Genomic DNA, 15,905 nt, shown 5'->3' with positions numbered 1-15,905 from the left:
TCAATGACAAATCTTTAGAGGGGAGCATCTGGCAGACCACTGGGGTGGCTGGTCAGATGTCTGGGTGTTGGGGGTGGTGGTGCTAAGAACTCTTCTTGTGAATGTTTGGTACAATAAACAAAACCTTAGTCCTTGGCAGGCCATAAGCATTTTGAGAACTGGAGGACTAATTTGTGGCTAGCCCAACTCTTGGATCAATAGTGGAACCCAGGGAAGACAGAGTTTTAAATAAAACAGAAACAACTATGTGACCACAAACTCGGTAACACAGTTTGGTACTGGGAGCCAAACAGCTCTGCCCTGGGCCTGTCTACCAACACGTAACCCCGAGGAGAAAGGCAGGCATTGTCCTTGACCCTGCCACAGGTTGCCACTAGGAATTAGTGGACCCAGGACAGATGGCTCCTGGAGCTTCAAGTGGAGCAGCACAGAAGGACAGACAGGCAGGGCAGTGTGGAATGGAGTGTGTTCCTGGGATCTTGATGGTAGCAGCCACAGAGTTTGCTGGGCTCAGGGTGGTGGAAGGAGACACCACCACAGCATGCCATGCCAGGAAGCATGGAGAGAAAAGCAGCACAGGCTTGTGGACCCTCAGGATTAGAGCACATATAGGACTCCCTTGGGGTCTCTAAGAAATACTTTGACTAAGAGCACTTTACAGGGGGTTGATGTTCAACTTGAGCACGTGGGGAGGAGGGTCAGTAAAATGAAGGTGAAGATACTCATGGACCTCATACATTATTGTTAATGAGAACTGGGAAAATTGGGTGCAAATCAAATCATACCATATATTCTTCTCTGATCCCAAATCCAACAAACATGGTTTCTGACTGATCTAAAACCACAGGAAAAAACCCAAGACAAGGGGGATATTTTGATGGACTAACTTGATCTCTTCCATTCAAATATGAAACAATAGAGGTGTCCTGATTTGAGTTTTTATAATAGGATCTAACACAATTATAAATCAGTCCCCAATCATGTTCTCATTTAAGAAGTCTTTACACATTTCTGGCGTATTTTATCTAACATTTCTTGCTTCTGGAAACCAAAGGAAGATGAAGTTTTTCATCTGTCACTGAGAGCAGTGGACTATGTTCCACTCAGTAGAGACAGACAGGTTCTCTACAGCCAGTTGTCAGACAAGGTGACCAGAAGCAAGGGAAACACAGCTCTCCAAACTGAGATGTGGAATTGGAAGGAAGATTACCACTCATCTAATGAGTTCAGATCATTCATCTGCCTGGTGAAGAGACACAGACTCAGCCAGCCCAGGTAACCTTACCCATGTTTACAAGTCATCTAGTGGCAAAGGAGAGAGTCTAACATATCTCTCCATACTCTAGGTCTCACTTCCCACATACCACAACTACTTCGTGACAACACTTTTAAACAACTCCTGACGCACGTCCCCAAGCACAGCCTTCACACCGTACCTTGGATGATGCTCTTTACTATAACCTCCGTGTGATCAGCCAGGAGATCTGCCTTGGTGATTGCAGCCAGGGACAGGTAGTTGGACATATTCCTGCACAGTTCCTTGTTGCCTCTGTGGAGGAATTTCACTGCAATGGGGATGGCTAATGCCATCACAGGGGGCCGGTCATAATTCTGAGGAGATGTAAGAAAACAACAGATAATAAGTGGCTCGTTACTTATTCATTTACTCATTCATCCAACAAGTATTTCTTGAGCTAAGCTTCCAAAGTGCAGACGTAAAAACACAGGCTTCACCTTGTTTTCATGGTATTTGGGAACTCCGAAAACTCTTTTTCTTATTAGGGAGACTTAAAGGCAAACAAGCTGTGAATAGCACAGGCCAGGAGGGCCATGAAAGGCAAGTGCGGGGTGCTAATGGAGCAAAGAAGGAGCACATAACCCATTCGGGGGGGTAGGGCGGGGAGGATGTATCAAGAAAGACTTCATGGAGGAAGTGATGTCTTAGCTGAGACCTAGTGGAGGAACAGGAGATGGCTGGGTGATGGTGAGAAAAAAAGTGGGCAGAAGGCAAAGAACATATGGAGGCACAGAGGTGAGAGAGAGAGAGCTTGTGCATTTGGGGAACTGTAAATCATTCAGTATGGTTGGAGTGTGGTGCATATGGAAAAATTAGGTGGGAGGTGAGAGAAGGGACTGGAGAAGTAAACAGGGCTATGATTTTGAAAGGTCTGGCATGCCGTGCTCAGGAGTTTGGAATCGATTTAAAGGTCATTCTGACTCCGGGAGTTATTGATGAGACAAATAACTCATCAGATTTATACTTAAGAAAACAACCCAAGGAGTGTTGAACAAACTGCTTTCCGACTGTATCTTAAAAACTAAAGTTTCAGCTAATGAAATTCAGAAGAAAAAAAATGAATGAGTGCAATACTAAAAACTAAAGGAATTCTGGATCCGAAAGTAATTTTCTTTCTGATTTACTTTCTGACTGAACATCAATATACAGCATATAAAATAATGCTATTAACATTTGATTGCCCAGTTAGGGAATGCTATTTGGAAAACACAACTGGTTTTCTTAGCAGTGAATGGTGTGTCTTCCCTACCATCGACCATTGTGACCGTTAAGCCCACCCCTTACACTATGCCTAAAGCAAAAGTTGCGCAGAACACATGTGTTTGGGGAGTTGACTTTATGTTATTATATTAGAAATACAAAGTGGTTGTTTTTCTCTAACTGTTCATGTGAAAAGTGCTTATATCTTTCCACCATGGATTATCCTCTCTGGTACCTCCCACAACTCTAGGCTTATGATAGGTGTTCAGTGAACATTTGTCAAATTGAATAACTAATAAAAATGTAAGTCTGTTGTTATAGTTGTCATTGGGAACGTAACGTGGTAATAAAGGAGGAGAGACATGTGGGACTTTGCTCACTTCAGTCCCTCTTGCTGACACCACCCACTGCCAGCAATAGTGGGCCCAAAGCACCAGCGCCACTGATTTTCAGGCAGGTGAGTTGTGATACTCCTTAGCAGATTCCAACTTCCATAGTCACCAACTCAGGTTATCCTAATGAAGACATTAACACCTTTGGCTTCAAGGGTGGTCAAATGACTCAGACATTTACCAGAGAATCAAATTTCTCCAGTCCAAATTATAGATTCAGGATGGGCAAGTCACCCAATTATAATTAAGAAACCATTAAAAGGCTCTGTGAAAGAGATTCTGTTTTCTGATGGATTCAAAGTGTTGAGAAAGGAAGCTTAAGTAGCTGCTGCCATCTTGTGACCTCCAGAAGGAGAGAATCTGTTTGATAGTCAAGGCAATATGTGTCTCTCTGAGAGACAAGTTGAGAAAAACCAGGTCCTGGAGACATCATCTGAGCTTCAAGCATTAGGCTGTGCCTTAGACCAGTTCTATCCCTAAATTTCTTTAAGTGAGCCAGTAAGTCTCTTATGCATAAGCTTTTTTTTCCCCCTCCCATCCCCCTAGAAGCAAAAATAGACCTGATAAGATCTTAATTCATTCCTGTAGTTCTACCTGTTTTCCAGACTCAAGGGTTAATCTGATTTCTGAGCAGAGAAAACAAGTATTCAACAACCTAACCTGATATCTCACCATTGTGCCTCGTAAGTCAGCCATGTTGAAAGCTCTGACCCTATTCCTTGGTGACCAATTGTGTTTATATAGCACTTCCATTCACTAGGTTTCTGCTCTAACTTCTCTGACACCAAGATCTAACCATCAAGATGATGGTCTGCAGCCTTACCTCTCTGACACCAGGCTTTACCTTTATCTAGTGCAGGGGTATCCAAACTGCGGCCCGCGGGCCAACTGCGGTCCGCAATCCATTGTTAATTGGCCCGCAGCAAATTCCAAAAATATATTTAGTCTACTTAAATAAACCAGGTGAGGCAATACGTACTTCACCTCGAGTGAGTGGCCCGGCTGTTTGTGTATTTTACCGAATATGGCCCTTGGTGAAAACCGTTGAAAAAAGTTTGGACACCTCTGATCTAATGTCTCTCCTCTTGGTGAATTTAATTGGGCCTGATTGAACTGGACCACTACTGATATGAACTATGAGGCCTCCCTAGGAAGTTGGCTGCTCTCCTGCCTTTAGCTTCAGAAGTCTGGACATGTGCTTAGTCAGCCATACAGAATTCTTTGGATTCACTGAGGGATTACAGCAGGAGATTTCCAAAAGGCTGGTGCATAATCAGCCATGCCAGCTTACTCATATACAGTGAGGGTCTCTCCCAGGTCACACCGAGGGTATTCCTTTCACATTGTTTAGGAGATTAGGAGCCAGATTACCAACCAGACTGTTCATTCCTGGGCACAAGATCAGCCTGAAGCACAGAAAGATCCGGAGGGATATGTCATTTAGGCCATGTGAAAACCAACTAAAATAACAGTCTCGCCCCTGCCCAGACTCCCAAATTATCACCAGGCAACCAAATTGCCATCTCTAGTGACTGGAGCTTTCCTAGTCATCAGATTCAGTGTCTACCCCTGGGGCAGGGCTGGGTAAATGTGCCAAAATAATGACCCCAGGCTGAGCAGCCTTTTTTTGCTGACATACTCTTCAGACAGATGGTATTCAGGAAGGCCAACTGATTTGTCCATTTTCTCAGTTATAGTCATGGTCTATCCCTGCTCCCTTGAGATTATATTCCTATGAGAGTACTGGGTTTTTCTCACGCTCCTCTGTCTTACCTATACAATTTCTTGGGTTGTCCTTACAGACAGCTAATCTCTCCATTACGTGTAATTTTTTGCCAGTTTTCAATTTTAGATGCCATGTCTTTGTCCCTGTGATGGCAGGACAAAACCCTCGTGTGGAGAGTGGAGCATAATCTCACAGTTCTTCTCAGAGCTTTCCCACGAAGCATGGCAGGCCCCAGTTTACTTTGATTACTCTGGAACTTAAGCCGAGAATAATTTGCAGCTAGAGTGGTACATGTCTTCCATTAGAGGACTACGTCTCCAAACACATTTACCTGTAACTTACTGAGAAACCACAGGTGGTGGCATTGGGAAGTATAACTCAGATGTTCCTAACCAATTGTGAGTTCAGACAGGTGCAGTGAAAGGTCACTGGAAATCGGTATTCCCGCAACTGATGTTTTTGTACCTTGGGCGTAGGCTAATGCTTGCCAGCAACAATGAAATAGCAGGCTGTTTTAGCTAAGTTGATCATATTCTTTTTACCACAATTTTAGATGTTCTTGAGAAAAATAGTGCGCAGCTATTAAAGTCTTTAAACTGTGGTTCCAAGTGAATTGTATGACCTCCCCCACAAATGTATAATGTTATTATTTAAAACAAAACAACTTTAACATTCAATTTTTCTGTTTTCCTCCTTCGTATGTCATCTGGGAATCTCTCAAATGATAAGAGAAGTGAAACATTAAGCAAAGAGCAAATAGTTCACATAAACACTAAGGAATCTGTGACCAAAGGCTCACAATCTCTAAACAGTGTCTAGACAGGTCCTAGTGTGTCAAAAGCACTGCTGACAGCAACAGGAAGTGAGTGAGGGGCTGGGAGGCCCAGATAAGGCTGGACAGACACAGGTCCTAGGACCTGACAGGTAGTATACAACCTTCTTCCAACGGCTGGGCTTCACTCTCAAGTGAAGTAAAATTAGTTGCTAATGCAGTAGGTCGCAGGCCCATGAAGTTGTTTTACCACCAGGATTATTTGGATCACAGGAATGCTAATAGCACACATGCAAAGAAAGCCCTGTGATTACTCGTACAAATAAACCACTTTAGCGGCAGCTGTTAATGCCAGAGCCTATGATAGATCTTGCCCCTCGGTGCAGACGTGAGCATGTTGGTATGTGTATCATCTTACACACAATTCAGTGCCCAGCACTCAGGGAACAAATTCAGTGAAGTACCGGGTAGAAATAAAGACGTGTTCAGGGGGACAGTTATATCTAGCTGGAGAAGCAAAACAAGGGGCCTTTGTTCTACAGATGCCAAGAATTATATTTCTTAACTAGATTAGCACCAATTTAAGCTTTTGGTGGAGATTTTCCTTTTGAAAATGCACTTTGGGAACATTTCCCAGTGTTTTGAAATAGAAAAGAATAAAGCTAAGTAGAAGAGATATCTATCTGAGGTGATAGCAACTAAAAAGCTCTTTGGCTCTCAGGCCTTGAATTCAAGCGAGCGCCATAAAAGAGTAATTTCAAGAAATAGTAAGAGTCATTTATTAAAATTGTTATTTTATGGTTATTCATCCCACATCATTGATCAGGTAAATCAAACTAAATTTGGATAAAATGCTTGGTCTTTAGCAGCATGGCTATATAGAAAATCTAAATGGCACATACTTGTAAGTTTTCCCAGTGTATTTTCTGACAGGTCTCATGAACTTGGGGGGTGGGTGTCCCAGTCTCCTCCCATTTCACGCCACTGTCTCATGTGACATTAATTGAGGAATAGGTACTGCGGCCAACTTTGGGGAGAAGGGTAGCTAGTATGGATACCAGAAAACAGTCACGTCTCCGAAACATTCGTTTGTTCATTCATTTATTCATTCAATCAATATTATTTTGAGCGCGTACTGTGTGCCATTCACTTGTTCTAGGTACTGGGATTACATTAGCGAATAAAACAGAACTTATATTTTGGGGAAGCGGAGACAGGCAGTGAACAATGACTGTAACAAATAATGAGATTTGTAGCTTATTAGAAAATGTTGAGGACTAGTTTAGAGTCTTCCGCAGATGATGCTAATGACGACACTAGCCAGAGTCAATCTTCATGCAGCGCTTTCTGTGTCCTAAAGATTTTATGTCTGTATTTAAATGTCTATTCATTTAATTCTCACAACAGATTCCATAGGCAGCTACTCTTAGTATTATCCATATTTTACAGATGAGGAAATGAAGGTACAAAAAGATTCGTTTGCCCAAGATCACACTGCAAGTAAATGATAAAGCTGGGATTGCCTGTTGAATAAACTTCTAGACCGACAAAACCAATCCTGCCCCCAGGAGTTGCAATGGAAATGCTCACGAAACTGTCCAAGGAACTTTGCCTTCAATGCTAACCACCGGCAGAGTTGACTCTTCATACACTCACTAGGGAAGAAATAAGCAATTTGAAGAGCGTACTCAAGGAGAATGGACAGTGGGCCCTTCTAGAAAAGAGAAAAAATAGATACTTTTTGATTTTCCAACAGCAGATTTGGGGATTCTTCCTATTCCTCTCTCCCTCCAGACAACTCCCTTGCAGATCTTCACAGGGACCATCCACAGTGTGAGCAGAGATGGAGAAAGAGATGAAATGCAGAGCTCACTTGACAGCAGCTCTTCTAAGAGATTTGGTGGGAGAAGAGGCTGTAACTAGTAGAGTAAGGGTAAAACAGGCGTTGGCTCGCAACACCATGACGGTAGGCCTGTTAATCCTCTAGAATATCATTCTAGCACACCAGCTACGTCAAGCATTCCAACTTCCTTGAGGTGCATTTTAATGTTTTCAACCCTCTCCAGGTTTGGATTTATGCTAGAATATAATGTACCTTGTGGGGGGCAGGGGGTATGTTCCCTTTCAGGACTTTTCCAAGGGCAGAGAAATAGGCATTGGCCAATTCCATATAAAAACCTGGTCAGAGGAGGCTGTAGTTTGAAATAGGAATTTCCAGACAGTGACTAGACCACACAGGGAGATTGCTTTTGCAAAAAAAAGATGCACTCCTTACCAGAGGGTAAAGGAGGAGAAGGGTGGTAGATGAAGGTAAAGGGGATCCAATATATGGTGATGGGAGGAGATCTGACTCTGGGTGAGGAACACACAATGTGAGATATAGATGATGTATGACAGCATTGTACACGTGAAACCTATGTAACTTTACTAACAACTGTCACCCCAATAATCTTTAATAATAATAATAAAAAAGATGCTCTACGTGCGCAGCACGTTTGTTATGCCCATTTCACAGATGGCAGAACAGAGGCTTAGAGAGATCAAATAACTTATCTCTCATTTATGTAAGACCAAGAGCATCTGACTCTAAAGCCCCCAAGCTCTAAAGCTCTTACTGTTCTACCTCTCAGCAACTCCTAAGGGAATTTCAAACCAGGAGACGATCTGAGAGACTGTGTATAGTCTTTTGTTGAGTTGGGCAGTCCATGGACTGAGGAGACAAAATGGAATATGCTCCAGTTAAGCATAGACAACTGTGAGAAAGGGTCACAGCAAAGGTTCATCCTTTGTTATCTAGATGACAGGTTGGGAGCATTGTCTAAGGACACATGGTGGGTTGGTAAAAGAGTATCACCCAAGGCGGCAAAAGAAAGCAGAATTCACAAGTATCTACCGCACACTTGGACTGATTTTATATTGAGGAAGGTCTACAAGGTGAATTCTGGAATTTTAGAAGTTATTTTAAGGCTAATTCATAAATGTATGGACCTGGCAAATTCACAAATTTAGGGACCAAAAAAAGAAAGGATTCAATATAAGTACTCATTAAAAGAGGAATCGAAATGTTCCCTTGCAGTAGGTTGGAGTTTAGTTTGAAAAAGGCAACTTGGGGGAAAATAAGACAGAAAGCTTTTGTTGTGAGTGAACATGTTTGTTTGAAATGTCGGTGAAAGAAAAAAAGAAAATCAAGTGAAATGGCCAAGGATGGGGGAAGAGCTGTATTTGCCTGATGCTGGAAGAGCATCTTGCCTGATGCTAGATTGCTTATCTGGGGAGGGAGGATCGATGGTGGAGAGGAAATCACTCGTTTGTATGTTGTGCAAGCTAAAAATGCTAAGGATGACTTTTGAAAGTTGATCTCCTGTTTTATTTTACTGAAAAAACAGAACAGAATATGAGTCATCTGGATTTCTACATGGCTCCCACAAGAACCCAAATTACAAGTAGGATAAAATCATCTTTTCAGTATTTACTGAAGGCCAAAAAGATCTTAAAATTTGATGAAAGTTAAATGCCAGTTCTGTGACCACAGCCTTGCCTTCAGTTCGTGGGGCTGACTTGCTGGGATCACAGCCTCAGGGGTGGCCTGGACAAATTGCTGACCTTTGTTGAAAGGCAAGCTTGTCTTTAGGGCTTCCCACCTCCCATTACAATACCCTCTGCCTCTTCCCAGGATGCTCTAATGACACCTTGCGCCTACACTGGCCCAAAGACCAACGGTTGGGATCCACTTCTGTGACTTATTTGTCCTTTTTAGCGTTGAGGCCTACCCCCTTTCCCTTTTCTCTGTCCTTTCCCCAAATATCAGTACTTGTTCTCAGGGCCCAGCTCTCCACAATCTCACAAGCTCATTTACACTGAGTCATGGATCAGCAGTAAGTTTAAGCAGTTTTGTTTCTCAAAAGCATTTGCTTCCCTTCTACCACCCCCACCCACAACTTTTAAATAGGAGATATAATGCCTTACCCAGAATCAAACCTCCCTTTATGTTACAATTTGGGGGCATTTTGGAAAGGGAGTCTGTTTATAATTTTCTGACTTTGGTCTTATTTTGCAAATCTAGACTCTGGCACAAGATGTATTTTCCTGCTTGAATGTCCTCTCACTTTTTCTGTCTGGTGAAACTCTTGCTTATTGCCCATAACTCTTTCTAAATGTGATCTCCAGAAAGCCTTCCTGACTCTCCAGAACTCTGCCAACACAGAAGCCACTACCCACGTCAAGGTAGTGCATACCTGAAATGCGAGGACTCCAATGTAAGACATGCTAAACCATACACCAGATTTATAAGACTTAGTGTTAAAACAACGGAAAATATCTCACTCATTTTTATATTGATTACATGTTGAAATAATAATATTTTGCACATATTGAGTTTGGGAAAATAGATTATCAAATCAATTTCATCTGTTTCTTTGTACTTCTTTCTAAGGTGGCTGCTAGAAAATTTCAGGTGACATAGGTGGCTCATGTTTGTGGCCTGCGTTCTACTTCTGTTGGATAACACTGCCCTAGAGTCTAGACCAGATGTTCTGAAATTGCGGCGGGAGCTGGGGAGCACAGCTGATTTGTGAGTTTCTGTGGAGTGGCACTTTGGAGTAAAATAATCTATGTTTCTGATGTATGTCAGTAACATACTCAAAATAACCAATCAAGAACAGATATAGTAGGTCTTTGTTATTATACCCAAACTGTATTACTCTCTCATTAATTTTGTTTAAATCCCCATATCCTCTCCTCCCACCCTTAACCCGAGGGACAAAGGAAGTGTGCAAGAGTCTTTTGTTGAGTTGGCCAGTCCCTGGACTGAGGAGACAAAATGAAATATGCTCCAGTGAAGCATAGACAACTGTGAGAAAAAAATAAAAGAAAAGAAACTAATATTAGCTGCCACACACCATGCTAAACGCTTTAACATAACCAGAATTTCCTGAACTGTGCTTAGTGGACTCATAGTTCTGAGGGCTGTTCGTCAATGTTGCGTTGTGGGTAGGGAGAGGAAAGAGAGTTCCATGATCAAATCAGAATGGAAAGGCTGTACTAAACAGTTAACCAGGTTTCTTTGTTGCAGGAGTTTCCAGAGCCTTTAATATGCTAGGAAGACTTGTTATGGCTCAAAAGGGAAAATCTGAATTCAGTATTTACCAACTTATTTGACCACAGAATTTTTTTGTGTTTGTTTTTGCAAAGTACCTGTCAACATCACTGGTTGGTAAAATTTGTCATAGCCAATGTCGTTTCATCTACATTTCACAGGGAGATAACTGTGGCTTAGAAAGTTAAGTGACTTGTCCATCATTTCAGTCTTATGTAACTGGTTTGAGGTAGAGCCAAAATTCCAAATTCATGTTTTTGCCAGAAGAATTTAAACATGATCAGAACAGACAAATATCATTAGGGAGAATTCCCAGTACATATAGAAATACACTTAAAAAAATGACTTGCTTCTTTTCACATATTCCAAGCTCACTGCCCCCCAGTTCAGACTCCCCCTCCCATTTGGTCTCCTTGGATGAAAGAGGTCTCCTTTTCTGCATTTTCCAAGATTTCTCATTTGAATCTTGGCACACATTGCTTTACGGTTAACATTTTATATGCACGTGTCTTATCTCTCCAAACAAATTAGAGCTTGCTGTGGTATTCCTTTGAACTCCTCAGTGTGTCTTGTACACAGTAGGGAGTCAATAGAAACTTCGTGGTTTATTAATGACCAAACCTGTCTGGTTTAGCTATTGATGGTCTGTGGTATCATTTTACAGTATCCAAACACTACAGAAACATTGGCTCTTGGTTCAGAGACATCACGTGTTCGCCTAAACTGCCAAGCCAGTATCAAATATCGTGATGTTGAACACCGACATACCTGTAAAATGCAACTCATGATATCGGAGGCGATCTTTGCATGGGGAGTGTCTTCATCTTTCCCGGAGGGTCTGAGGTTATGTTCCAAACAGGAGTCCCAGAGCCCCACGAGGGCCTTGGCATGCTTTTCAATCGACTCTGTCTCTCTGATGGCTGTTGTGATTCTCGTGATACAGATTTCAACCACTGCCTGGTCATTGTTATTGGTTTGGTAATCCTATTTGGAAGAAAAGCTTCATGTTAAATAATACCCTGGAAAGTCCTCCTTCCAAAGGACTGACAAGATACAAACTCAGTCATTTAGCCAATGGGTAATGCCACACGGTGATAGGTGGCATAAGAGGTGGGGCTGTAAAACCCAGTACAATGAGGGCCTTCTTTTGAGACAAGAATCTTATGGAAGAGGCAGATTTGCAAACGTGCTAAGATGCAGCAGGTTTGTGTTATCACAGATACACAGATAGGGAGCAGTGAGAGTTCAAAGGAGCTTAATTATTCACTTGCAGGTGGGTATAATCCTCAGGCTATTTTAGTTTCTAAGTCCATTGCAGGTCAAGGTTTACTTTTTACTCTGTGACATTTTAGTAACCTTTGTGAAATGTTTGAAGCTATCTTCCAATTTCTCCCATAAACTTTCTCTCTCTTTCTCTACACAATAGAACACATCACTTCATCTCTCTTTTTTCAATTCAAGTAACTACCAAATCCGTTTTAACTTTTTCCCCAAGCAAATTGCCCTCCATTCCTCGATTTTAATTCTCCCTCAAATACCTAATCATCTTTATTGAGAGAAAATATGACCCTTCAAAACATCTAAATGTGAAAAATAGGCCCATTGCTTTAATTTGGAAATTGGTCTGACTGTGAACTCTACACGGTGGGCTAACAAACCTGAAAGTATAACAGAGCAGTGAAGCATTTAGATCCTCACACTGTCACATGACATTAGAGATAGAAAGTGATGGCCTTTCTGTCTTATTGCAAATTCCAGCTCTAATAATAATTTTTTGCTGTTATAACTAATGCTGTAGTAAATATGCATGAGGCCCTATCCACACTGTGGATTATTTAGAGCCTAGATTGGTATTTTAGAAATTAGTCTCTTAACTATTCACTTAAATCTATCTGGTACTTATGGAAGTAAAAAAAGATGTACGTTGTATTCTAAATAGCTAGTCTAATTCTCCTACCATTATTTACGGAATAATTCATTTCGTAGTAATTGTTTTATACACAGCAGATTCTATTTCAAGGCTGTTTTTGTTTGTTTCTGTTTGCTTGTTCCATTTCTCAATTCTTTCACAATACTAATTTGACCATTTTCTTCATATAAGCTCCAACAAGTTATAAATGTATTTACTATTGTATTTCATGTCTGTTTTTGCTGTTAACAAAATCTTTGTTTTTTTCCTCATTAGAGCTTGTAGTTATTGCTGATTAAGTCAAACTACAGCTTTTTTTGTTGTTGTTGTTTCTGTATTTATTTTGTACCCAGATGTTTAGCTCTGCTCTTCCTAATAAAAGTGATAAGAGAAAGAATACTGGTCTAGTTTCTGGTTTTAATTCTTTATTTTTGATATAAAATTTTACTAAAAGCAAGAAAATACTGTAAATGTTTTATATCAATAGTGTGTATCACTTTCTTTTTTCAAAGTGTATATATTTGTTTTAATTTTTGAAAGTGCCCTCTCAGCATCTATGGATGTAACCAAACATTTTTTCCTATATGGTTTATGGATACAAAGTGTTATGTTGCCATATAACATGAAATTTCCAGGTATTAATCCATCCTCCCATTCATAGAATGAACACTATTTGGTTTGGTGGACTGTTTCAGTGTATTTTCTTTTACTTTCATTTGTTAGTGAGTGTGTTCTTTATTTTAATATAGCAGAATTATTATTTACATCAGAACAAAATCCTTCTGTGCAGTAATTATATTTATAACACACAGTGTGTTATAGATATTTCCTTTCATAGTTACTTTTTACACATTTATTCTACAACCACTTAATACGTTACAGCACACAAGACCACATAGTTACTCCTCTCTTGTTGTCACATTCTATATTGGCAGCAATACTAATAATTCTTTATATTTGTATCACCTTTTCCACTTTTAAAAGCACACATACATATTTAACTCATTTATTCCATCATTCCAAGAGTCTCCAAAGTCAAGACACTAACAACAACAGCAGCAACAACAACAATGGTCCCAGAGCTGATGATATCACTGGGGTTTCAGCAGAAGCAAACTACTTCGAGGGATGAAACATTCAATTCAATTCATTCAGTATTTACACAGTAAAATTCTATATAAACTGAATTCAAATATCCAAAGTTATAACACCCAAGGAAATAAGCCAATATGAACACTTGTCAGCAGATTATACATTCAAAAACTTCAGGTAATTGTTGACTTCAAATTGTGCTATTATATATATTCAAAATGATTCAATGTATAAAGGAAAATTCTTTTTATGTGCAAAAACCAAGTCACTTTAAAAAAGACAAGAAAAATGTTAGAAAGAACCATAAATTTCCAGAAATGAAAAACTCAATGAATGGATGAAATACTGAATAAGATAGAGCTAAAAATAGACTCAGTGGATTGGAATATAGGGCTGAAGAAATGAAAACATAATGTATCACACAGCGATGGAAAATACAAAAGATCAAGAGACATGGAGGATAAAATAGGATAGAATACAAAGGATATGAGGGCAATGATTTTTGTCTGCTTTGCTTACTATTACATTACCAATGCTGAGACTATTGCTGAAAGATAGAAGATACTCAAAAAACATTTGTGGAATGCATAAATGAGTGAATACATGGGATTTCTAGAAAGAGAGATTAGATAGAAAAAATAATATTTGATACAATATTTTTAAATGTTCCAAAATTGATGAAAGGTATAAAACTCAAACTCACAAAATACAATGAAAATTGAGTCAGAATATACAAATGAAGCCATCTCTAGATACCTAATAAAACCATGGAACACCAAAGACACAGGGAAAATATTAAAATAGAGAAAAAGTAGATAAGATGTAAAGAATAACAATTAAACTGACAGCAGATTTCATAATAGCAATAGTAGAAATTACTGAGACAGAAAAAGACTGCCAATCTAGAAATTTATGGCCAGGTAATTATCATTCAAAATTAATAATAATAATAACTTTTAATAATTACTTTAATAATTAATAATAACTTTTTCAGAAAACAAACATTGAGTTTATCACTAACAAATCTTCACTAAATAAACTTTTAAAAACTGTATCCATTGGAAAGTGGACACTAAATTCAGAAGAAAAAAAGACAATAAAATAAAAGAACAGTGAGAAAAAATAGGGAAGCATTAATTACTCAAAGTAAACATTGGCTGAATTTTTTTAAAAAATCAGTAATTTTAAAGAATAGGTGGGATAAAAATGTTACTTAAGAAAAACATGTAAGATGGGCATTAAAGTCCAAGGTCCTTATGGTAATAGGAGGAAAATAAAGCTATTGAATAATGTTAGATATAGTTATTGTAATTCTACAAATGTAAGGTGTCAATTAGAAGATCTCCCATTATGAAGAAAGAGAAAAGACTGCCAATTAAATTATGAGCTACAACATGCCTTAAAGAGAATTCTATGCAAAATATGAATTAATGGTACTATCCTCTCTCTCATTTCATATACCTTACCTATTCTCTTTCAAGCAAATTACCTAGTTCTCCTATTTTCAGTTGCATCACTTTCTGTAGTGTAATAGACAGTCTTTTACCAAAACTCAGTAACAAAAAGTTCTCTTTCAGCTTCTGTAAAGCTCGGTTATTATTTTGCAAGAAAATGTGGAATTTCTGTCATGCCCCCTAATGATGAATATTTGGTTCACTAATATGAAAATTATCTTCTGGTGCTTTCTTTCTATGCCTTTATGCATTGCAATAAGTTTTTGTTTCAGTGCCACATTCTATTTAGAAATTTCAGAAACATTTTAAATGGATATTTAACTCAGCATTGGTAGTAACAACAATGCACCTAATGCAGTTGGAATGGCAACAACAGGAAAAGCTACAGTTAATTCATGCACGTTCAGGCAATGGCAACTATATTATGCTTAACGACAGCAGATTTCATGATAGCAATAGTAGAAATTACTGGCCAACAGCAATTGCAAGATTGCAGTCAATTATGAAATATATATCTGTATCAGAGATACAAATATGTGAAAAATGTCTGTCTTACAGTTGATGAAATATGGTGAATATGCTTGCTAAAAATTTAGAGGTTACTACTAAAAAAATAGAAATAGAATGTGTAACTTGCAAATCAGCAAAGCCAATTGAGGTAGAAAATAAAATAATAAAACTCAGTCAATTAAAATATTGCAAAAGAATAGATAAAGATAAATTTAGAAAAATCAGGAAATGTAACACAAAATAACATGGAGAAATGCATCCAAGTATATCATTTATAACCATAAATATAAGTTGACAAAATTCACCAATTAAAAGACAGAGATTTTATACTGGATTATTTTTAAAATCTATAAAATCTTTGACAAGTCAAATTATTAATGTCTCTGTGCCTCAGTTTCCTCATCCATAAAATAGGGATAATGTTAGTACCTTTATCTCAAAAGCTATTGAAAGAAATA

The 15,905-nt window shown here is 39.0% G+C and overlaps 1 protein-coding gene across 4 annotated transcripts in view; it reads right to left on the bottom strand.

Annotated features, from left to right (window-relative positions):
- The window catches only part of VEPH1 (ventricular zone expressed PH domain containing 1), a 203,339-nt gene that overhangs the window by 168,433 nt on the left and 19,001 nt on the right, over positions 1–15,905 (bottom strand). For all 4 annotated transcript variants that reach the window (XM_033092130.1, XM_033092103.1, XM_033092111.1 and 1 more), the window contains 2 exons: positions 11,251–11,466; positions 1,437–1,611 (listed from right to left, as the gene is read on the bottom strand). In XM_033092130.1, coding sequence (XP_032948021.1) covers positions 1,437–1,611; positions 11,251–11,466 — 391 coding nt within the window. The remainder of the gene's footprint in view (positions 1–1,436; positions 1,612–11,250; positions 11,467–15,905) is intronic.

This window comes from Rhinolophus ferrumequinum, chromosome 2 (genome assembly GCF_004115265.2).
Source record: "Rhinolophus ferrumequinum isolate MPI-CBG mRhiFer1 chromosome 2, mRhiFer1_v1.p, whole genome shotgun sequence".
Taxonomy (NCBI): domain Eukaryota; kingdom Metazoa; phylum Chordata; class Mammalia; order Chiroptera; family Rhinolophidae; genus Rhinolophus; species Rhinolophus ferrumequinum.
Note: the sequence above shows the minus strand (reverse complement) of the source record. Positions and strands in the feature narration are given on the sequence as shown.